The 23,080-nt window shown below is 31.5% G+C and overlaps 6 protein-coding genes across 7 annotated transcripts; 2 read left to right on the plus strand and 4 right to left on the minus strand.

The window, feature by feature from the left end:
- Nucleotides 1-858: 858 nt before the first annotated feature.
- On the minus strand, nucleotides 859-2,725 carry LOC128395411 (acyl-protein thioesterase 2-like). The gene is given in 4 exon segments (XM_053355837.1): nucleotides 859-1,411; nucleotides 1,542-2,037; nucleotides 2,039-2,103; nucleotides 2,270-2,725. Coding segments are annotated over 4 exon segments (681 nt in total). The 5' UTR covers nucleotides 2,339-2,725; the 3' UTR covers nucleotides 859-1,360.
- Nucleotides 2,726-3,983: 1,258 nt separating this feature from the next.
- LOC128395676 (alkyldihydroxyacetonephosphate synthase, peroxisomal-like) lies at nucleotides 3,984-8,066 on the plus strand. Its single transcript, XM_053356137.1, has 6 exons — nucleotides 3,984-4,503; nucleotides 4,865-5,048; nucleotides 5,322-6,168; nucleotides 6,479-6,618; nucleotides 6,714-6,833; nucleotides 7,073-8,066. The coding sequence occupies exons 1-6, from the start codon at nucleotides 4,259-4,261 to the stop codon at nucleotides 7,511-7,513; spliced, it is 1,977 nt and encodes a 658-aa protein (XP_053212112.1). The 5' UTR covers nucleotides 3,984-4,258; the 3' UTR covers nucleotides 7,514-8,066.
- LOC128395132 (uncharacterized) lies at nucleotides 8,035-14,723 on the minus strand. Its single transcript, XM_053355532.1, has 5 exons — nucleotides 14,375-14,723; nucleotides 11,928-14,167; nucleotides 11,641-11,815; nucleotides 9,569-10,006; nucleotides 8,035-9,389 (listed from the first exon to the last, which is right to left on the minus strand). Exons 2-5 carry the CDS (start codon nucleotides 13,813-13,815, stop codon nucleotides 8,195-8,197), a joined length of 3,696 nt encoding a protein of 1,231 aa, XP_053211507.1. The 5' UTR covers nucleotides 13,816-14,167; nucleotides 14,375-14,723; the 3' UTR covers nucleotides 8,035-8,194.
- On the minus strand, nucleotides 13,944-14,813 carry LOC128395133 (putative lysozyme-like protein). The gene is made up of 4 exons (XM_053355533.1): nucleotides 14,753-14,813; nucleotides 14,375-14,609; nucleotides 14,019-14,167; nucleotides 13,944-13,972 (listed from the first exon to the last, which is right to left on the minus strand). The coding sequence occupies exons 1-4, from the start codon at nucleotides 14,811-14,813 to the stop codon at nucleotides 13,944-13,946; spliced, it is 474 nt and encodes a 157-aa protein (XP_053211508.1).
- Nucleotides 14,814-15,448: 635 nt separating this feature from the next.
- Nucleotides 15,449-17,802, plus strand: LOC128395677 (uncharacterized). 2 transcript variants are annotated; one of them, XR_008326697.1, is made up of 3 exons: nucleotides 15,449-15,628; nucleotides 15,756-17,446; nucleotides 17,646-17,802. XR_008326697.1 is itself a non-coding variant. In XM_053356138.1 (2 exons), the coding sequence occupies exons 1-2, from the start codon at nucleotides 15,577-15,579 to the stop codon at nucleotides 17,315-17,317; spliced, it is 1,614 nt and encodes a 537-aa protein (XP_053212113.1). In that variant the 5' UTR covers nucleotides 15,449-15,576; the 3' UTR covers nucleotides 17,318-17,651. The 2 variants fall into 2 exon arrangements, 1 of the variants encoding a protein (XP_053212113.1); XM_053356138.1 differs by having other exon boundaries at nucleotides 15,756-17,651.
- A 1,397-nt stretch (nucleotides 17,803-19,199) lies between these two features.
- Nucleotides 19,200-20,176, minus strand: LOC128395678 (COP9 signalosome complex subunit 8-like). The gene has a single exon (XM_053356139.1). It carries the CDS (start codon nucleotides 20,056-20,058, stop codon nucleotides 19,480-19,482), a length of 579 nt encoding a protein of 192 aa, XP_053212114.1. The 5' UTR covers nucleotides 20,059-20,176; the 3' UTR covers nucleotides 19,200-19,479.
- Nucleotides 20,177-23,080: the final 2,904 nt, after the last annotated feature.

Genomic DNA, 23,080 nt, shown 5'->3' on the forward strand with positions numbered 1-23,080 from the left:
GAAAACTTACATATTGATACATTTGATTGTCAAAAGTTTCCAACTGATTTAATCTCATTTGAATCTATTGACCTTTCAAAACTTCAATTACCTTCAATAATTTACTATTTAAATATTTAATTGAAATGAAATGAAGCAAAATTTAAATTCAAATCATTAATACAAATAGATTGCTGATTGTTAATTAATTTCAAATCTCAAATTAAATTGTCTCTTAATCACATAGAGACTAAGGCCATCTATCAACAGAAATTAACACTAAACTGGTTGATAATTTCATCTTTTCAATTGTTATCAATTTAAACTGAATTAAACCCGATAAAGTTTCACTTTTTTTTTATAAAAATTAATCAAATTACTTTTCCTCATTAAGCTCGAGTACAATTGAACTTAATCATCTTGTTCATTCATCAGAAAATTACTTCCCAATTAACTTTACACTAATTAATACTACAAATTATTAATCTTTAATACAATCAAATGATTAGATTGTTACATTGAATTGAGATTTTGTGTTTTCTTTTTATATATTACTTTGGTTGTCATTTTATTAATTACTTTTCATTAAGATTACTAATTGTTTCGTCTATTACAATGATTAGAGTTTAAGATTTTGTGCTCCAAGAAAACGAATCAAAAACAATTGGATTAATAAGTGAATTAGTGATAATCTATTTTGTTTTAAAAAAAAGTTATTCCTTTGCTCCAGTTAATTGGATTAAAAATAGTACAACAACTAAATCAGTTTAATAGTATTAGTTTACCGTTACTTTCACTACGGATTTCAAATTGATTAATTAACCTTGATTGTTTCGAAAGACTTTTGTTTTTTTTTCTCAATCACTGATAATATGAAAATAGAGAACAAAAAATTTTCTAATTTATTTTTTTTTTCTCCATTCATATTAATAGTAACAATACATTTACGTTTCTCTTTCCATTGATTAGTTTTCCTTCTTGCTTTGAGTTACCATGATGATTAAACTAATTGCTTGGTGAGATTTCCCCTTGATTTTGATTAGATTTGCACAATTGTAAATATAATTGGTTAAGTTAATCGTTAGTCTTTTTTTTTCTCTCTTCTTCTCTCTAATCATCATTCTAATCAACAATTTACGTAATAATAATGATCATAGAACTGATATAAGAATGAAAGTAAAACTAACAAGTGAAAGTGATGAAGATGTTGATGGAAATGTTGATGATTATTGCTTGATGAAAAGTAGGTTAAGTAATCGGATTTGTTGATGTTGATTTTTTTTTCTCGAATTAATTTAAGTGTAACATTGATAAAAGTTGATATTCTATGGCCATAAATCACTTTGATTGCATCACAACTTGTCAGTATTTCTCCTTTAATTCATTTAGCTGGTAACCATTTCGAAATGAATGCTGAAGCATCTTTCAATTCCTAGAATTTAATCAACAACAATTAACCAGAAAGAAAGAAAGAAAGAAAAGAAAGACCAAAAAGGTAACATAATGATGGTGAGATATGAATAGGAAAAGATAATCAATAAGATGATGATTATTATTATTACCTCGTTGGAAGATGAATGAGCCAACCCTTGGTAGACTTTAAAATGATAGTTCGTTAGAAGTGGCCTCAGAATCTCAGCGGTTTTATTGCCCCAAATTCTTGGGACAACCAGGTCAATATCTCCATGACATTGTAATATGGGTACATCTTTATTGGCCTTAATAAGAGCTGAAGGATATTCCTTGTGTAAAGGTAGCCAGCAGCTTAGAGCGATAACTCCGGCTAACGGTTTAGAATAGCGTAAAGCTGTGTGAAGGGAAAGTGCACCTCCCTGTGAAAATCCGCCGAGAATTATTCTGTTACTTGGAATTTCATGAGTTTTCTCCTCTTCTTCGATTAATTTAACAACCAGAGAATTTGCCTTTTTAATACCTTCAATATCTTCCGGACCATCAGCGCTTAAAGCCAACAGATCAAACCAAGAGGTCATCTTCATACCGCCATTGAGGGTTATCGGTATGGAAGGGGCAGTTGGACATATTAATTTACAGTATGGGGAGAACCGTTCCAATGGTATCGGCCCAACTCTGACCAGTATCACCTAATCCATGGAGAAAGATAATCTAAATACACAGGAGAGAGAGAGAGAAAGAGAGAGAGAGAGAGAGAGAAAGAGAGAGAGAGAGAGATATGATCATCATACAGAGAATCTAAAGTGGTTCAATTGATTTGGAAGAAGAAAAAAAATGGTGAAAATGATGGACAGAGAAATAATTTGAATCGACTTACCGTTGCAGTGTGTTTACCATTTTTCGCATTTACAATAGCGAAATTATTTGGACCATCGCTTGAGGCCATTTGTAAACAACAACAGTGGAAAATATTGAATAGAGAAAAAAAAGAGAGAGAAAATAACAAGAGAAAAATAAATGGAAGATGAAATTATTATGATCCAAATACAGAAAAGATGAAGATGAGGATGAAGATGTTTAAAAGAAACCACAGTTACTGTACCATGCGTATCATGGAGAGAGAGAGAGAGATAATTATGGTAATGAGCTAATGCATGGAAAAGGTTAACTGGTCACTTATTGATTTCGAATAGAACAGAAAAAAAGATCAATGGATTATGTTCGAGATGATTATCTTTATGTGGACAGAACAGCAATTTAATCAACACATTGGAATAACAATTTACTATTGGAGAGAAAAGGTTACAATCGATAATCCTAAATGAACAATTGAGACAACAAATGATTCCAATGGAAATCGTAAATTAAACGATATGATACAAGAATCATTAGTTGATTATTTAGATTGTCTCAATTAAATTGTTCCTTTTCTTCAACTGTTTCCCCGTACGAATAATTAATTGTTTGATTAATTGTTCGCATCGGATCATTAATTTTCGGCCTTTAAACACGATAAAAGCTCATTAATCAATTCTCTGGAATGGAAATGATAATTAATAACAATTTTCTCCAATAAAAATCCTATTGATTGATTATCGATTCTAATTAATGAGTAAACATTGTGTTTAATTGTCTCTGAATTGTGTTCACAATTAACTAATATAATTGTTGTTACCAAGTAGAAATGTCTGATTATCTCTTAATATTAATTTGATTAATTAATTAGTGGAAATCCTTTTAAATTGTTAATAATAATTTGTATCTTTTTTGGATTAATCATTTGAAAAGTTTTGTTTTTGTTTGATTTAGTTTAATAGTTTAAACAATTTAATCCGATAGGATTTGTGATTAAGTGAGAAAATTGGATTATCATTAATCTACATCTTCTATTATTAGTTTAATGAAGGAAAATACAATTTAATTAGAGGATGAATTAATTATGCTTCGTTAGATTGTCTCTCTAATCATGCAAATTAAATTAACACGAAGTAATTTAATTTGCAGAAATTAATCATAACAAGATGAACGATAATGATGAAGGTAAAAATTGTGAACCATGAAAAAAGAAACGGGTTAACATGAGAGATTCAAATGAGATCAAATTAAAGTATGTTAATTGTTTCAGAGTTTAATCAACAATCAACAATAATAATGAAGATAAAATGATGATTAGTAAATTTAAACATCGAAAATAAAAAGCAAATCTTCATGGAGAGAGAAAGAGAAATCATTGACTTGGTTGGATTAGAATCTCATTCCAATTTAATTGTCATTATTTACCATCAATCGACTCTCTCTCTCTCTCTCTCACTCACTCACTCACTCGCTCTCTCATGAATTAACTGTCATCATAATCAGAGAAATTGAAACAATTGAAACTTGGGAGTTCAACAGAACGGGTTAGTAAAGTGATTCGATTTTCGCATTGGAAGACAATTTTGTCACAATTAGTCTCTCTCTCTCTCTCTTTATAAATGAGAGCCTTTGAAAGAGAGAGAAGGAGGAAAGAGAAGAGAAAAAAAGAAAGAAAAGAAAGAGAAACTCATCATCATTCTAATAAAGAACCATTTTGATAATCATGCTCATAGTCTTTCATATTCTTTACACCAACACAACAGTAAATCTTATTGAACAACAACAGAACATTTCTCACTCACTCTCTCCATTTCTCTCTTCCTCTATTCTCACTCTTTCTCTTCAGTTTATCTTCTTCTTCTTCTTCCTTTACATTATCTTAATATTTTCTTTTTCTTTTTTATTATTTAGTCATTTTTTGTTATTTTCTCTTTTTTTCATAAAATGTTTTCTATCAACAATTAACTCTCTCTCTCTCTCTTATTGTCTCTTAATCTCAACACCAAGAAGCATGTCCACAGCCAAGGAAAGGTTAACTGCTATTTCGGGTCATGTTAACAGTAAAAGTGAATTTAATTGTGATTCCAATGGATTCTCAGGTAAACCGATAATCTCACCTAGTGAATTAACAACGGACATGATTGAATCTTCTCAATTATCACCATCAATTGCCATTAGTGATTCTATCCAATGTGAAAATAAATCAAATCAATTAGCAAAAGATAACAAGGAAATCGGTTCAATACCCTACAAGAGGTAATCAATTTTTCCTCGCCTCTAATTGTATCTCTGTCTGTTTGTCTCTTTCTCTCCTTTAATTGTAACAATTAATGTTTTTCCTCCATCATGTTAACCTCTTTTCTTGTTAATTTCTCCATTTTTTTAATTATTTCTGTTCAATGGATTAATTGAAAGGGGATAATCTTATTAGTCAAATTATTCTTTTTGTCAAATATTCTCTTCTGCTCTTTTGTTTTCATTTTGTTCTCTTATCGTTCTCTTTTCTATTCTTATTTCTCTTTCGCCATTTTTATTTTTTCATTTATTCTTTTTTGTTTTTTTTTCTCTTTTCTCTTTGTTCTTTGTTCTTATTTTGGTTTGTTTTTTATTCCTACAGACAAGATTTACTTAAGTGGAATGGTTGGGGTTACAAAGATTCTGGTTTCTCAGTTGATCCTGATTGTTATGATATAACCTTTACTGGAGATCGGTACAAGATTGGCAACCGGAAGCTCCCATTGTTCAAGAAATGGGTTGAGTTAACACTATCAGTTGATCTCAGCAATAAATTGACAAGTCAGGTTTGTTTATTTTTCTTTTATTCCTCTCATTTATCCTCTTGCGAGGTTAACGAGAGAGAGAAAAAAAAATTACAGTTTAAACAATTATACGTTTAACCTCATCGTTTATACAGTATCAATATTAGAATAGCTTTTGGTAGTAAGATGAGATGTCGTTAATCCTGTTCTTGTATTGACTTTTGGCCTCATAGTTGTTTCATCAGAGTTTCCTGTCAATCATCATTAAGAATTAATTTTCTAATCTCAATTTTTGGTCTTTTCTTCTTTTTACAGTGTCAACCTGATCTTGAAAAGATACCTAAACCGATAATTAACTCAAAATTTGTCAAAGAAATTGAATCGATTAACATAAAAACATCAACAGATTCTGAGGATCGTTTATTTCGTTCTCATGGTCATTGTCTCCATGAGATATTTACCCTTCGTGCAAAGGGTACACTTGAACGTATTCCTGATTTAATTGTATGGCCTCGTAATCATGATGATGTAGTTAAACTGGTTCGTATTGCTGATAAGAATAATGTTGTTATCATACCTTTCGGTGGAGGGACCAGTGTCTCGGGTGCCTTGGAATGTCCAGTTAATGAGAATCGTATGATTGTTTCAATGGATACTTCAAGAATGAATAAAATCCTCTGGATTGACCATGTTAATCTAACTGCTCATGCTGAGGCGGGTATTATTGGTCAAGATTTGGAGACACAATTGGCCAAATATAATCTTTGTACCGGCCATGAGCCTGATTCATTTGAATTTAGTTCTCTTGGTGGTTGGGTTGCTACCCGAGCTTCTGGGATGAAGAAAAATATCTATGGTAATATTGAAGATTTACTTATTCACGTTAGAATGGTTTCATCTATTGGAACAATTGAGAAAAATTGTAATGTTCCAAGAATCTCTTCGGGACCTGATATTCACCATATTATCCTCGGTTCTGAGGGTACATTAGGTGTAATTACCGAGGTTACACTAAAAGTCAGGCCACTTCCCGGATGTAAAAGGTACAATTCAATTGTATTTCCATGTTTTGAAGATGGTTACCGGTTTATGAGAGAATTGGCTCGACAACGATTAAAACCTGCTTCCGTTCGTTTAATGGATAATCAACAATTTATCTTTGGTAAGAATTAATCCAAATCCTATTGATCCCTTTAATCTCCTTAGATTATCTCACATTTTCTCTTAATCCTTTCGTTCTAAACTTTTCTATCATATCTAACTCTAATCACCATCTCTGATAAGTTTTTTTCAAAGAAAACTACTACCACTGATTAATCCAAAAACTGAATAGTAAATTAACTTGATTTGATTTACGATTCAAGTAATTTAATGAGCATGGAAAAAACAATTAATCTTTTCTCTATCATTAATATTTAAATTAATACAATCTCTCTCTCTCTCTCTCTCTCTCTCTCTCTCTCTCTTTTTAGGTCAAGCATTAAAACCAGAGGCTAGTTCATTATGGACTTCGATGAAAGATTTTTTCAAGCGATTGTACATAACCAAACTGAAGGGCTTCCGAGTTGACGAAATGTGTGTAGCCACTATACTAATGGAAGGAACCCTAGAGGTTTGATAATATAATTGTTATTTATCAATCAAATTGTTCAGAGAAAATTAATTTACCTAATTGTTGAAAAATAATTCTCTTAATTATTATCGTAGGAAGTTGAGACCCTGGAAAAAAAGTTATTGGAAATATCATCGGAAAATAATGGCTTAGCTGCTGGTGAAGAAAATGGTAAAACTGGTTACATGTTAACCTTCGTGATTGCATATATAAGGGTTGGTAAATATTTTCTAATTTAACAATTTTCCATCCAACAATTAGTAAATTGTTGTTTCCGTTTTCTCAGCTCATTGCTTTTTCTTTATATAAATGTAATATATTTACAGATTATTCCAATATCTTTCATTCATTTGATAAAATGACTATTAATTTTTATTTTTCTTTCATTTATTTTCAATTTTCTCCCTCCTTTGATCAATATTAACGATCAACGATTTAATTGTACCATAAATAGGATATTGGACTTGATTATGGTGTTTTAGCGGAATCATTTGAAACATCGGTACCATGGGATAGATGTCTCGATGTTTGTACCAATGTTAAAGATTGTATCGCTCGAGAAGTTAAAAAATATGGTATCAAAAAACCCGCTCTGATAACTTGCCGGATAACTCAAACATATGATACCGGAGCTTGTGTTTACTTTTATTTTGCCTTTAATTACCTTGAAGGTGTTACAGGTGATCCTGTTGAAATTTATCATGCAATTGAAAATTCAGCTAGAGATGAGATAATTGCCTGCGGGGGAAGTATCTCCCATCATCATGGTGTTGGAAAGGTTAGAAAAAAATGGCTCCGTGAAACTGTTTCAGATACTGGATTAGGTGTGATGAAGGCGATCAAAAATTACATGGATCCACATAATGTTTTCGCCAATGGTAATTTGATGAGCTGATTAATATTCCTGATGATTAACACAAGGGAAAAACAAAAAAAAAATTTAACAAGAGAAACAACAATCAAATTAACCAGAATAATAATCCAACCGTTTGAATATACAAAATTTAACTATTTAACCTTATCCTAGGACGATAATTGAATTTAAATCATGTATGTATATTATCCGAAACTGCTAATGGATATATTTTATCATCATCGACACAAACAAAAAGCTTTTGTACCCAATGCCAAATCAAACAGAGACAACACAATTTACATTAATTGTTTAACTAATTTACAATTGTTTGTAAATTTAAATTTTGTTTGTCTCGTTGCTTTTTTTAAAAGTTCATCATTTTAAACAATCAACAAAATCTAAAAAGTTGATCAAGTGTGATATAAGAAAAAAGAGGAAGAAAAAGTGAAGACAAATCGAAGCAATAAGATTTAAGTGTAACAATTAGTAAAAAATCGTAATTACGACGAGAAAAAGAGAGACGAATGAAGATAATCACAGAAAAGAAACAAAAGAAAACATAATGAATTAAATATTAATTTTATAAATTTCATTCTTTGATTGTATATATATATAAATATAGTTTAAATTAGTATATTTATATTGATCATAATTTAACGATAACCTTAACAAAAAACATAATTAAGACACATTGATTGCTATATATCTCGATATTCATTTTCAAAGGTTAATAAATTTATCTAATCTTGGCCGTCCAATTAGTAGTTGATTGTTACTGATTGGACCAAGGCAGACAACATTTTCCCCATCGAAAGTACAAGCCTCACGATATGATTGAGTAATATTCCTATTAAAATCATCTTCATCATCTTCATCATCATCTTCAGTATCAGTATCTTCTTGGTAGTCGTCATCATTTCCATTATCTTTATCACATTTGTTTCGTCTAATATTATGTTGATTGGCCTTAAAATTTTTCGATGAAAATTTAGAAGATGATTTAATGGTTGATTTTAATGAATGAGATGGAGATTGCATTTTAAATGATGGCGATGGTGATGATGATAAGGATGATTTAGATGTTGATGGTCGAGATGGTATTGGTGGTGGTGGAAGAAAATCAAAATTTTGTGGATCATCTTCATCAACCTCTTTTTTAATCCAATCGGTTGAGAATTTAGATTCACCACTGGCACTTGGTGATGTGTCTTCTTTCAACTTATCGTCATTATCCTCACTAGTTGTGTCATCATCACTATTTTCATCCTCATCTTGATCTGGGTGAGGATTAACATCACAATCAGTATGAAGGAGATCATATACCAAACCAGATCGAGTATCAACTAATTCCATTTTACCTGATTGGTACATTCGTATTTTACCAACGTGTCCCTCGCTGCTATTTAATAGCATCTCGGGTAATTGGAAGAGAACCATTTTATCTTGATCGTTTTTGGTTGCAGTCCATTTATCAAATCGTCTTAATGAACATTTAATATCTTTTTTATCTTCCTGTTTGAACGCCTGATGTTGACTAACATGTTCCCAACCAATAGGTGTCATATCTTGTTCGTTTGGATCATAAAGTGGAACAAAATCATCCCGATAAAGAACACGTTGAATTTTTTCAACATCTTCTTCGACTATTCCATCATCACCACCATCTTTTTCTTTGTGATAATCATCACCTTTTAGATTATTATCACCATATGATGATTCACTATTCTCCAATTTAACAAAACAACCATTAAGAGAAACGGAACCACCGCCACCACCACAACCACTGGTCCCGGAAGAACCAATTCCTTTTAGACTATCTGATTGACTAGATCGAAGTGTTCGAGTATCACTGGTTTGACCATAACCACTTCCTCCTGGACTGATGAAACCTTTTTCTGGTTTAATGGAGTTTGATCTGTGAAAGATTAAAATTAAACCGAGAAACAAAACAATAAGATGAAAATCAAATTCATGGGAAAATTCAAGAGAAAAAGAGAGAAAGAGAGAGAAAGTGAGAGAAAATAATGAGTTAGAAAGACAAAATTTCCAATGACTCAATTAGTTAATTGTTGACTATATTAGGTCAATACTCACGTTATATTTATACCATTAAAAGTTGCATCCAATTGAATTAAATCTTTTTTCCCTTTTGATTTTCTAGTCTTTTCTTTACTTTTTACTTTACCATTGCAACTGTTATTCTGATCTCGTCCTTCCCTGTTACCATTTCCACCTCCAGTCCCACCGCTACCTGGAGTTACTCCTGATCCTCCACCTGATCGACGAGTTGTTGGGATAGTCGGTTTAAAGACTCTCTTAGCAGCACCTCCTTTGGTGAATGCATTTAAACCAATGATTGAATTTATGGCCGAAGTTAATTCAGTTTTACTCGTTGTTGTTGTTGCTGTTGCTGTTGTTGTTTTGGTTGTTGTTGCTTGTGATCCAAATGATCTGTTAAAATGATGGTTACCAGTATTTCCATTAACTTGAACACCCGAAATTCCTGTTAATCGTTCTTTGGCTGTGGACATGCTGTTTCAAAGGTAAAAAATAATGAGAACAATGTAAACAAAAAAAAATTAACAACAACACAACAACAAAATTAAAATTTCTCTTTGCTATTCTATATAATACAAATCATAGATCATAGAATCAATGATGACGACGACTATGAGTATGATGAGTATGGAAAAAGAAAAAGAAAGAAAAGTAAAGAAAAGAAAACGCTAACAAATTATAAAAAGAATATCAAATTTGAGATGATGAAGGGAAGACGGAAAAAGATCAAGTGAAGAAAAAAAGAAAACAGATCAACATGGAGAAAGAAAATTTTCTTTCTCTTCTCACCAGATGGCGATCATTTCGAACATGCGATTTAATTGTTACGATTCGCGATTTTTATCGATCCTGATAAACTTTAATTTAATTAACTTTACCTGTGAATTTAAAATTTAATTTCATGTTATTATTTTTTTTCTGATACCAAAATTATGATAGTTGAACAGTTATTTTAGTTGTTTTTGTTACTCTTAAAACTGAGCCATTATTGCGTCGTAATAATTTCAACCAATTTTGTTTTCTTGATAAGTTTTCACATTTTAAAAGTTTGAAATTCTAATTTCATTTTTTGTTCGTGTCATACCTAATGAGCTAACCCTTTTGGACCAGTCGCCCTATTTTGGGATCAGTCTTGAAAAGACTCTTGTCTATGGTGAACATATTGGTGGAGAACAGCCATTTATGGGATTTTCGCGAACAAGACTTTTGTCCATTTAGTTTTAAATTATTCGTTAATTGATTTCTCTTAAGTAATTTCGACCTCAGGGGAGAAAATTTGTTATTTTTATTATTATTATTTTCCATTTTATTATTATTTTTCCCTTCCTTGTCCCTGCTTTCCCTATCCCTTGGTACGGTATTCATAATCGGAGACGATGAATTGAAATTCATCGGAGCCTCTCCTGAGGTCGGAGTTAAAGCTTAAAATAAAATGCGATTAATTGTTAACAATTAGTTTCCATTTGCAAATTTCACTCTGGTTGAATTCATTTTCTTTTTTTTTCATTGTACTTTTATTTAAAGAATTGGTGTAAAAAAACAGAAAGTATAAAATTAATGATAATTAATATTAGAGAAAAAAGTTATAAACTTTGATTGAGAATTTTTCATTAACATGATAACAATTGATAATAATTTACGTATTCAAATTATCGGGATGATCACAGGTAAGTTTTATCATTTTGGTTATTGAATACGATTCAAGTTTGGGTGTTTGTTTTGTTTTCGTTTTGTTTTCCTTGTTGATTTGATTGTACAATTTGCGAGTTTGTTGGCACTTTGCTGGTGTTTTTTTAAACAAACGGAAAAACTATGGAAAAAATTGACTAATTAACAATATAAATTCTATAGAAAAATTGATTGAAAAAAAATAATAACAATTTGCACAATTGATTATGTATAAAAGATGGAATAGTCATTAAGGAAACAACGAGAAGAAGAAGAAATTAATTATATTATGTTATACACTTGAGAAAATGATACTTCAATTTTTTCCGTTGAAATTTCATTGTCTTTGTTTTCCTTTGTTACTTATGGCACATGAGATCGAAACTATTATCAACAATTTACACACACTATTGGTCCATTTTCTTAGTGATTAATATTCATTTCTTTCCACTTTGTTTCGATTAGATTGTTTTTCTGTCTTTCTTTTCAAAATGGTGACGAGTTTAAGTTCGATATCGCCAAGATATGGCCTAGCACTTGGATCTTTAGCCCAACAAGCTTCCATTATTGCCCAGCATTCAGAGTCAAATTCAGGTATCCGTTCAGGTCGTAAACCTAAGGGAAAAGGAAAGAGTAAAAATGGAAAAAAAAAGTTAAACCAATAGTGAAAATGTTAATTTGTGTTCTCTTGATTAAGATCAAATGATTAATCTCATCGGGTGTTTACCTTTTCTCACACAGGTCCATAGTTGATCTTTATTTTGACATTGTTCAAAAATGAATGGTAATCGTACGTGTCCAGCACAAATGTACCAAAATAATATACCAAAAGCATAAACATCAACAGAATTATCGTATTTACCGGTGAATAGTTCGGGTGCCATATGAATCGGTGTACCCACAATTGATCCTGACATCATTGCTTCCGGTTTACAGAATCCAAGATCAGTAATTTTGGCTCGATTACGTTTATCGAGTAAAACATTTTTCAATTTAATATCACGATGAACTAAACCTTGACTATGAAGAAAACGTATTCCTTGAACAACATCAATAGCGACCTGAAGTCGACTCAACCAATCTAAACCATTCTTAATGGCTGAATATAAATCTCTTGAAAGTCTATCCATAATGAGTAATACTGCAGGATTAGAACCATTCCCGTAAGAATAGTCGATAACGGAACCACGAATTTGTACAATACGATTATGTTTTGGAATTGATCGAGTATAATAAAATTCCATAGCTAAATCATTCCAGTGTTTCTCATCTGGAGGTACAACTGATTTAACCGCAACAGGAGCATAACCAGCCCAAGAATTACAAGAGTAAACAACACCATATTGACCTCGGCCGATTTCCCTTCCCAGTTCGGGCATCCCATGTAGGATAACATCTCGTAAACTTGTCGCTTCAAGGGCACAACGGGCAATTCTTGGTGCATAATATTTACGAACACGATCTCGAAGTTCTTCAATCTTTTCCAATCTACCATAATGTAAATTTTCCAATTGTTTCATTGCTGTGGCAAATTGTGTATGTGATTTTCTCAATCTTTCCTTAAATTGAGCACAAATTGACTTTGCAAGTCGAGATTCCGACAATGAGCTTAAAACGTCAATGGCTACCTTACGTTTCCATTCATCGTTAATCACAGTCTGATTTCTCCAAGATAACGAAATGGAAACTAATTGTTTCATTTTATCCCAGAAGGCACGTAATAGACTAGATGATGTTCGCATGTTTATCTCTACTTGATAAGCTGCATTCAATATTTGCTTGAGTGCATTGGAGGCTTGAATACATTCATTTCTAGATAGGGATAAGGGAAAAGCAGATGATGTTAATGAAGAGGGCGATGACTGTGATTGGCCTCGAGATTGGGATATTGATGAAACTGATGATGATATTGTTGTTATTGTTGCTGTTGTTGTTGTTGCAAGTGATCCTTGTAACGGTAGTGGAGGAGGTGGAGGTGGAGGTGGACTGAGTATATCACAGTGTGGTGACCAATTCTCTAGGCTTCCTAAGCATCTTTCCAATGTTCCAATGTAACTGCTTCTTAGATAATCAACTGAACCAATTAATTTATCGGCGATTGCAGCGTTTAATTTATTTAACACAACATCTTGAATTTCAATCATGACAAGTTGAATCTCTCTTGAAGTTAAATTGGTTGTTGTTGTTGTTGTTGATTCATTTGAAGAAAGACTCAAATTAAGGGTTGAATTTGTTTCATTGAAATTTTTCTCCGCTGATTCAACTAGATTGTTGGTTTCGGTTACACTAGATTCTTGATTAAGAATATCTTCTTTCATTGAAGTAATTGTAGAGGTGATGAGATTTTTAATCTCTTCTTGTTTCTTATTGGCGATCACCATTAAAGCTTCAAACAATTGTTGCTCTTTTTGCTTGGCATAAGCTATTCTTTTAGGAGTAATCATCATGTATCGGGTCATATCGAAGGCCGTTAATACGAACATTTTTAAACATTGATTGTGAACATCATTCAGATAATTTACGGCTTCGTCGATTGAACCATCTTCACCCATGGGACATTCTTCCTGTTTGAACGTCTGAGGTTGACCAACGAATTCCCAGCCCGTAGATGTCATATCTTGTTCGTTTGGATCATAAAGTGGAACAAAATCATCCCGATAAAGAACACGTTGAATTTTTTCAACATCTTCTTCGACTATTCCATCATCACCACCATCTTTTTCTTTGTGATAATCATCACCTTTTAGATTATTATCACCATATGATGATTCACTATTCTCCAATTTAACAAAACAACCATTAAGAGAAACGGAACCACCGCCACCACCACAACCACTGGTCCCGGAAGAACCAATTCCTTTTAGACTATCTGATTGACTAGATCGAAGTGTTCGAGTATCACTGGTTTGACCATAACCACTTCCTCCTGGACTAATGAAACCTTTTTCTGGTTTAATGGAGTTTGATCTGTGAGAGATTAAGATTAAACCGAGAAACAAAACAAAACAAAAAATTAAGATGAAAATCAAATTCATGGGAAAATTTTTAAATTAAAGAGAAAGAGAGAGAAAAAGAGAGAAAGTGAGAGAAAGAGAGAGAAAATAATGAGTTAGAAAGACAAAATTTCCAATGACTCAATTAGTTAATTGTTGACTATATTAGGTCAATACTCACGTTATATTTATACCATTAAAAGTTGCATCCAATTGAATTAAATCTTTTTTCCCTTTTGATTTTCTAGTCTTTTCTTTACTTTTTACTTTACCATTGCAACTGTTATTCTGATCTCGTCCTTCCCTGTTACCATTTCCACCTCCAGTCCCACCGCTACCTGGAGTTACTCCTGATCCTCCACCTGATCGACGAGTTGTTGGGATAGTCGGTTTAAAGACTCTCTTAGCAGCACCTCCTTTGGTGAATGCATTTAAACCAATGATTGAATTTATGGCCGAAGTTAATTCAGTTTTACTCGTTGTTGTTGTTGCTGTTGTTGTTTTGTTGTTGTTGTTGCTGTTGCTTGTGATCCAAATGATCTGTTAAAATGATGGTTACCAGTATTTCCATTAACTTGAACACCCGAAATTCCTGTTAATCGTTCTTTGGCTGTGGACATGCTGTTTCAAAGGTAAAAAATAATGAGAACAATGTAAACAAAAAAATTAACAACAACACAACAACAAAATTAAAATTATTTCTCTTTCGCATCTAAATAACACAAATCATAGATCATAAAATCAAACAAATCAATGATGACGACAACAATGACTATGGAAAAAGAAACAAAAAAAACACAAACAAAGTAAAAAAGAAAATAAAATTCAATCAACTAACTAAGATCATCAGTTGATTCACTTGAATCATTCAACTTAATGATTATCTGATTATCGCCAATTAAGTAACTAACTTCTTCCAGATGGAGCCACAAACAAGTTCGTTAATCTTTAAATCGAGAATCAGCTGATCCTATTTATCGCATTTATCTCACAGCGATCATCTGTCAACCAGAATATCGAATGCGATTATTAGATTTTCCAATAATCGATTAATCGACACAATATTTTTCTCTCAAAATCGATGATGAATGAAACTTTGCTGAAAGAGAAAAAGACACAGGAAAAGTAAGAGAAAGAGAAAAGTGGGAAACATTTTGTTGGAAGGGAAAATTACGATATAACAAGAAAGAGAAAAAGAAAGAGACCAATAAATCGATTTTCGGTTTTCGTTCATCGAATCGGATAATCGATTATTCCGATGATCGAAAGCTTAACTAATCCTTGTAGTTTGTCAATTCTAAACCTCGACCTTAATTGTTTGTTTGTTTTCTTCTTCTTCTTTTAATTAAAATCGTTTAATTTAAATGAAATTAATCTTCCATCATGGAGAGAATACCTGAAACAAGTCAAGATCATCATGGAACAAATGTTAATGGTAATTGTTCATTAGAAGAAAAATATTCTTCAAGTTTGTTTACTATTTTTTTTTCTTGTTCTTTCGGTTTTACTAATTGTTTTTCTTTTTCGTTTTTTATTTCTATTGATTTGATTTCTATATTCAGGTTCCGGTGAATCTGAACATTACAAGTTATGTTTAACTGCTTTACAAAGAGCTTCAAATGATACCGAAAAGCTAATTAGTCTATTGGTAATCGCTAAATATTTAAAACCTGGAAAGCTTTCAGAATCTGAGCTTCTTTGCCTATTTAATCATATAGGAAATGAATTTCTATCAAGATTACTAATAGTTCCAGAGATTGAACCCAATTTGGAAGATATTTCATCAGGATCTATGCATTCGATTGGTGTTAACATAATCCATGTAATATTAAAAGTTAAACCAGATCATCTTCCCCATTATGTTATGGTTAAACTGTTCACTCAAATATCGGAAATTCTTACATCATTACGACCGGAAAGTGATGAGAATAAATTACTTCTAGATGATATTCTTTCTTGTTACCAGTGTTTACTTGAAATTTATCCTGATCGACAACGTTTATCAATCATTCTTCACTCATCTAATTCCATACGTTCATTGGTCTCAATTCTTACCAATCCAAATTTTGGAAATGTTGAAATTTATCTGTTATTATGTAAAGCATTCAGTGAATCAGATATCTCATCTAAAGATCCTGAATCTTTCCATAAGTTCATGTTTTTTGCTGCTTTAACCTTTAAAACTGTTCAAAGTCAACAAAAGTTTGACATTTGTAGTCAATTGGTAAATTTAATCCAAAAAAATGAACAAACGTTAATCACTCAATCTCAATCATGTTCACCATCAACATCAACATCATCATCATCATCATCATCAATGTTTCAACCACCAACAAGCACCATTGGAGCAAATAATTGGTTACCCTTAATAACTGAAGGATTATTTGATATACTATCTAGTCGTCTTGATAAACAAAGACGAGATCCAGCGTTTTATTTAATTGTCGCACTTAACAAAGTGTTTCCGCTTTTCGTTTGGATGACCTGTGGGGTAGAAAAATTTGAGGAAACTCGTTGTAGAAATTTTCTCCCTCTCGTCTTACGATTGGTTTGCATTGAAATTTGTCTCGAATTAAGGAAAGAAGATGAATCAATTGATGAGCATCTATTAAATGCTTGTTTCATACTCGTTGAAAGTTTAATCAATACAATTTGCGCTGAACCGGGTTCACTTGAGATTACACTTAAACTGACACCAAATGATATTGTTAATTTGTACAATTCCCTTCGTGAGACAATTTTAACAGTTATCGAGTTTGTTAAGAATGTTATTAATGATTGGGAAGAGTTAAGTTCTAATCAAACAACATTCTCAATAATTATGGGCTGTATTCGAATAATTTGCTTCTGGACATTGGAAGATTTAAGTGGAATCGATGATAAAATGATTGATTTAATTCCGTTTATGGTTACACTTTTACACGATCAGAAAAGTTTTAACATCGTTGGACATTTTATTCTAACCTCTTTCTATGAAATTTGTGTTAATTGTGACGATTCTGATCCACTGAAACGATCAATATTAAGCTACGATATTCAAGCAAATGTAACTCGATTTCAAACAATGTCACCTTTCAATGATCAAATGGATAAAATTTGTGAAGCTTTTCGTAATCTCAAGTGAAACAATTAACCGAGAGGCGGGAAAAAGCAAATTACACATTAATTAATCATAATTGTGATCATTATATTGGACTTATACAAACTCCTGATGGTCGAAACTTAATCATCTTTAAATTTTTTATACTCCCTGGTAAATGATAATCATTATCACTTTAACAATTAATGGTTTTACAATTCAATCTTCCAATCAAACCTGAACACACAACAAGTTAACTCACTATTTAAATTGATTTGAAATGATTTCTAATTTCAAATCATCTAATCAACTTTCCAACCTTCCATTTTACTCATTAAAAGTACTCACGAGTAATCAATTTATTTTTAAACAGATTTAATCATCAAGATTTGTATAAATACTATTTCGAGGAGAAGATGATGAAAAGGGAAAAAACGAATTTAATTGTGAATTAAATTGTTACAAGTAAAAAGATATTCAATGAGAGATTATGATGAATATGATGATGGAAAGATTATTCTAATGGTTGATTAAATCATCTCAATCAAACGTACATCGTCCATATCTGTTTGATACAAGCGACATCGGGATCATAAGTCATCGCCATGGTTTGAACTCGATAGCCCAACAATTGGAACCAATCGAGGACACAAATGTTTGGATATTCAAATTTATAATTGTAACAATTAAAATTGGTGAATTTAAGTGGCTCCTCTATTATCCTTAGAGCTCTCAATTTCTGTATGATATTTGCATCTCGAGTAGTTACATAAGTTGGACCATCGGTTCGACTCTCATAGCTTGACACAAGTAGATACATTCTTCCAGCTCCAATGAGGCTTCCACCGCCGCCGCCACCACCACCTCCTCCTCCGCCACTTGAACCTGTAACACCGCCTAGAACACCAAGATTACCTGGTCCACCAACGATTCCAATTCGTTTGATTTGATTGTTTATTGGGGCAGAAACGCTTGAAATTAATTGAGGACGTATTAATGATGAGGTTGATGGACCAGCTCCTTGATGATGGTGATGATGATGAAGATGATGCTGATATAATCGTGGATGAGCTGATTGTTGATTATGATGGTGTAAATGATGTGAATTGGATAAATGTGAACCTGAGCTTGATTGATGGTTTGATTGTGATTGTATTAATTGCTGGTGATGATGGTGATGGTGATGCTGTTGCTGTTGACCTTGGTGACCCTGTTGTTGACCTGGTTGTTGATTATGATACCTGAGACCTGAAGATGAGGAAGATGCCACTGATGATGAAGATGAGGGTTGCACTGGTAGTTGAGGTTGGAAGGTCCCTAGTCCTCCCGAACCAGTGACAATTGATGAAGATGATGAGGGAATTATATTGGTGGTGGAGGTGGAGGTGGAAGAGGAACCGGAAACTGATTGGCGGGGAATGGTGAAAATGGTTATTTGAGACACTGAAGATGAATTTAAGTTAGACAGTTTGATTGATTTTCAATTGAATTCTCGATAAAAAGGAAACAATCAATATTAATCAACATCTAAATTATGTAAATATGATCCAAGATTTTTTGACACTTTTGATTAATTCACTTTCGTTTTCATTTGTATTCTGAAAATACAATTTATCTTCTTTCTTTCCTATCTTTCCTCCCTGTCTTATCTTCATCTTCCTCTCTCTCTCTCTCTCTCTTCATCCTTCCATCCTCATCCTCTCCCATGTTTCTCTCTCTCTCTCTAATTCATCTGATTCTATCCAATTGAGCATCTCTTACTTTTCTCCTCTTCAAAATCGATCCAAATGTCCACGAACCTTCAGCATCCATTTTCCATGAGTTCTATTAACTGATAGATTTTGTAATCATTTGATAATTTAGGTCAAGAAGGTTGATTGTTAAGGATTCGATTCTAATTCTAGTTTCGATTTCGATTTCGATCAAATAACATTTATGAATTTCGTTTATTTCTTTATCATTTAAATAATATAGTAATTCATATGAGCTCCTTTCGATCAGTTTATCATTTAGATTATCGAGTATTAATTGTTCGTTTGGAGTTGATTGTATTGTAAGGAATGAGAAGGAAAAATTTTCAGAACTTTTATTATTTGTTATCATTAGATTTTCTTTTATTCCTATTTATAAGTAAATTGAAATCTTATATTTAGTATAACGGAGATAGAAATGATAAGAATACACTGATTGGGTGATGATATTGAGTGTTAATTCTCAAGAAAAGAAACATAATCAGTGAGTTTTTCCAATTGTTCTTGATTAGATGAGAAACTATTCTCTTCATCAATGGTAACATTTTTATCGATGGTAAATCCGAAAGGAACATCAGTCTTCCAACCAACCGATTGGCCCAATTTGATCATCTCTTCTTGAGAAGAACAACCAGTAGTTTTAATCACATCTTCCAAACTGATCTTCGTATAACCTTTGCTAATCAACTGAATTAATCTCGATTGATGATCTTTTCTTAATTGTTCCATGATTGGAGACACATGAATTGGCCATGTTTGTCCATCTATTTTACCATAAACACCAGCGAAATCATTGGTCATCAAACATTTACCAACTTCCCAGATTAACTTTAAACAATCAGATTTCTCCTTAATTGTGACCGGTATCCTTTTCCATAAAAATTTGGCATTAATTAAATCATTTTGTGCCAAATAAATAACAAGTAATTTCTCATAATCAGCTGATTCAATTTCTTTCATTTCCAATTCTTTCTGTTCCAATTGTTCCATTTCACTTTCAAGGTTAACAGTAAATGTCATTAAAATATCAACCATGATTGATAATCAACCAATTTAAACACAAGAAGAACAAATTAAAAAGAGTAAACAAATTAAATCACAAACAATTGATCACAATCAAAGATTTACTTTTGTTTTGTTTTGAACAAATTGAGCAAAACAAAAATGAACATCAGTTAACTTATAATAGAAACAAAAGGAGGCGCCACTTGCGACGAAATTTAAATTGCGACTTTTGGTTTCGGCGAATCGGGAAAAATGTTCAAAGTCGTTTTTTGTTTTCGAGAACTGAGTATCGTAGAGAAATTAATTCAATATTTTTCTTTCGAGAATTTTAATAGTCCTTTGTGATTTTATTGTTTTTCACTCGGCTCTCAAGATTGTGAAAATTTGATGTACGATAAATACTCACTTTCTGAAGAGATCGTTAGTAGCTGTTCGACATGACCTTCGCTACTGCAGACCGATGGTATTTTTTGTATACTATCAGGAACTATCGTTTATTTTTCCATCTTGACTTGCGATTTTTGTTTTCTTTCGTTTTTATCTACTCAGTGTGAATTCATGGGGAAATTTTTACATTTTGTGCAGTTAATGGTCGCAACTTCCAATCATAGCTTCCGGTTCAGACTCTTTTCCAATTATAAACTCCAATCGCTTCATGTTCAATTCGTCGCAAATTTGTTCAAGGCAAAAGTGCTTTTAACCAGTCTAGTATTTTTGAGTATGACAGTTCTGTAAAGATTATTGACTGCGCCATTTTCATCCTATCCCCCAAGGCAAGGCTTCCCAATGGTTTTTCTTATAAGCTCGTTGTTTGAACTAGTTCAGAACTTTTTTGGCGACAAATTCGTGATGAGTTATAGCATCATTATTAGCTCTAAGCATCAGTAGACTTTGGTTCTTAAAATGATTGTCTTTTCTGTCCACATTAAGAAGCCAGCACGATGTGGTACGATAGGACTTTGCTGACCATAGATCGAGCGACGTAATTCCGACCCCAGAAACTTCAAATCAATAATTTCAGAGAGAGAGAGAGAGAGTTTTATCATCAACTAATCAATTCCGTTAATCAAAAATCTTGATTATGATTCGATTATTTGAACAAAAAGGTAAATCATTTAAGTTAAATGGCGATCATGATTTCGTGATTAATTCAAATCGATACTAAATCGTGATTCGTGAATCTTTTCACACGGCCTAATGTCCATTTATCAGGCTCATCATCATCATCATTGAGACACTTAAATTAATCATGACAATCAATAAATCATCAAAGTGCATATTTAATTGTTGTCTAATGAAACGGTAAAAAATTATGTATCAAACAATTAGAAACAAAAAAAAAGGTAAATAATGATAATTAAATAAAAATCAATCAACAGTTAAATTAATTCGTACATTTAATCAATTGGTTAACCAAGAGAAATCAAATTCAAATGTAATTTAATTGTATATTCAAGGTAATTAAAACTTTTAATTGTTTATGTTTGTTTGCTGTTCATTGGCCTTAATTGTAATTAATTGTTTTAAATCCTCTGAAAATACAATCTGTTGATTGATAAAAACATAAATGAGATTAACAGATTTTCATTTAATTTAATTAGCTTAATTGTAATTAAGGTTAATCTGTTACAATCATCTTAAAGTTTTGAATGAGATGAAAAAAATATCTTATCCCTTAAACTATAGTTAACTAATTGTAACCGGAAATTAAATATGATCAACTAATCAGTTCGTAATTGTTATGATTATTTATTTGTTTTATTCAATTGAGATTTAATAATCAACAATCATTATTAATTGTGTTCCTGGTCACGAAAATGATTACTCAAATTTCAAGTACAATTAGTAAATCAATGTAAACAAAAATATCATTGTCAATATTTACTTTAATTGTTGTCCAATTTAATGTCAGTTACAATTGAAAGGTAACGTAATTAAAATATCCCCTATGTGAATTAACTGATTAACTCAATTAATCATCTTGATTGTATTCAATAAACAGTAATCAAGCTAATGACATAGGTAAACGTAACAATTAAATCAAATTAACAATTGAAATTGAAATTGTTACTCTAATTTGATTTTAGTCAATCAATCAATCAATCAAATCAACATAAACTTCAATGGGATATTTTAATTGTCAGAGTTAATTAGTTGTAGCTTAACCTTGAATATACAATTAAACATAATTTGATAATTAGAAGCCAAAATTATCAAATTAAATAATAATAAGTTATTGACAATTAAGGTTACAATCAATGAAGTATTCATATTATATTTTTTTGATTAACTATTTGATAAATACACTAATTGTGATGTAATAATCATGTAATTTTTAAATTGAATGCTAATTAAATTAAATTTGAACAATTTAAGTTAATAACAAGTTAATTGTAGGTAAACTTTTCCTATTGTGATTAAATTGATTATCATCATCATCGTTATTGATTGAATTATGATTTTAACCAATAAATATTAGTAAAAAAGGTTTAAAGTTAATTTAAAATTAAATTAACTTAAAAAGTATAAGATGATAATAATTAAGATGATTAAGTGATTTAATAGCTTAACAATCAACTGAACGTGTTCCCAATTAACTTTAAATCAAAGTGATTAAAGTGGATCAAGAAGAGACCAATCTTGTAATCAAATCGTAAGTAATGTTAATATAACAAGAGACCATTTTGTTTGTGATCAGTGATTAAACTAATCATCAAGTTAATCATGTTGATCATCATCATCGGTAAATCATTTCAATTACAATCAATGAATTAACAATCCGGAAACTCAAACTCCTCCACTAGTAAAGGTCATCTCTTTAATCACAATTAAACCTTAATCACTTATTGTAAAAAGTTTTTCAACAATTAGTAAAGTTATCTAATAATAATTATTGATTAATCTCCTGTATTGTCAACAATTAAGCTAATCAAATTAATCTGATTGTTGTCCAACTATCATATGATAACCATTGACTAATATCAATTGTTTTAATTGTGATGATTTATTCAAGTAGTTAAAAAATTTCCTGTGCAATTTAAATTAGTTAATC

This window comes from Panonychus citri, unplaced genomic scaffold (genome assembly GCF_014898815.1).
Source record: "Panonychus citri isolate SS breed McGregor unplaced genomic scaffold, ASM1489881v1 Contig00141, whole genome shotgun sequence".
Classification (NCBI taxonomy): domain Eukaryota; kingdom Metazoa; phylum Arthropoda; class Arachnida; order Trombidiformes; family Tetranychidae; genus Panonychus; species Panonychus citri.

What these genes read in the sequence shown, in the direction of transcription:
- LOC128395676 (XM_053356137.1), top strand. Translation starts at nt 4,259, where the DNA reads ATGTCCACAGCCAAGGAAAGGTTAACTGCTATTTCGGGTCATGTTAAC. An exon ending in GGTTCAATACCCTACAAGAG is followed by an intron (nt 4,504 to 4,864) that starts GTAATCAATTTT and finishes TTATTCCTACAG; the next exon opens with ACAAGATTTACTTAAGTGGA. An exon ending in TAATGGAAGGAACCCTAGAG is followed by an intron (nt 6,619 to 6,713) that starts GTTTGATAATAT and finishes TTATTATCGTAG; the next exon opens with GAAGTTGAGACCCTGGAAAA.
- LOC128395132 (XM_053355532.1), bottom strand. Translation starts at nt 13,815, where the DNA reads ATGACATCTACGGGCTGGGAATTCGTTGGTCAACCTCAGACGTTCAAA. An exon ending in ATGGACCTGTGTGAGAAAAG is followed by an intron (nt 11,816 to 11,927) that starts GTAAACACCCGA and finishes CTTTTCCCTTAG; the next exon opens with GTTTACGACCTGAACGGATA. An exon ending in CGAAACAAAGTGGAAAGAAA is followed by an intron (nt 10,007 to 11,640) that starts TGAATATTAATC and finishes CCTTTGAAACAG; the next exon opens with CATGTCCACAGCCAAAGAAC.
- LOC128395133 (XM_053355533.1), bottom strand. Translation starts at nt 14,813, where the DNA reads ATGTCCACAGCCAAAGAACGATTAACAGGAATTTCGGGTGTTCAAGTT. An exon ending in TTTAATGGTATAAATATAAC is followed by an intron (nt 14,168 to 14,374) that starts GTGAGTATTGAC and finishes AATCTCTCACAG; the next exon opens with ATCAAACTCCATTAAACCAG. An exon ending in CAGTGGTTGTGGTGGTGGCG is followed by an intron (nt 13,973 to 14,018) that starts GTGGTTCCGTTT and finishes ATTGGAGAATAG; the next exon opens with TGAATCATCATATGGTGATA.
- LOC128395677 (XM_053356138.1), top strand. Translation starts at nt 15,577, where the DNA reads ATGGAGAGAATACCTGAAACAAGTCAAGATCATCATGGAACAAATGTT. An exon ending in TCATGGAACAAATGTTAATG is followed by an intron (nt 15,629 to 15,755) that starts GTAATTGTTCAT and finishes TTCTATATTCAG; the next exon opens with GTTCCGGTGAATCTGAACAT.
- LOC128395678 (XM_053356139.1), bottom strand. Translation starts at nt 20,058, where the DNA reads ATGGTTGATATTTTAATGACATTTACTGTTAACCTTGAAAGTGAAATG.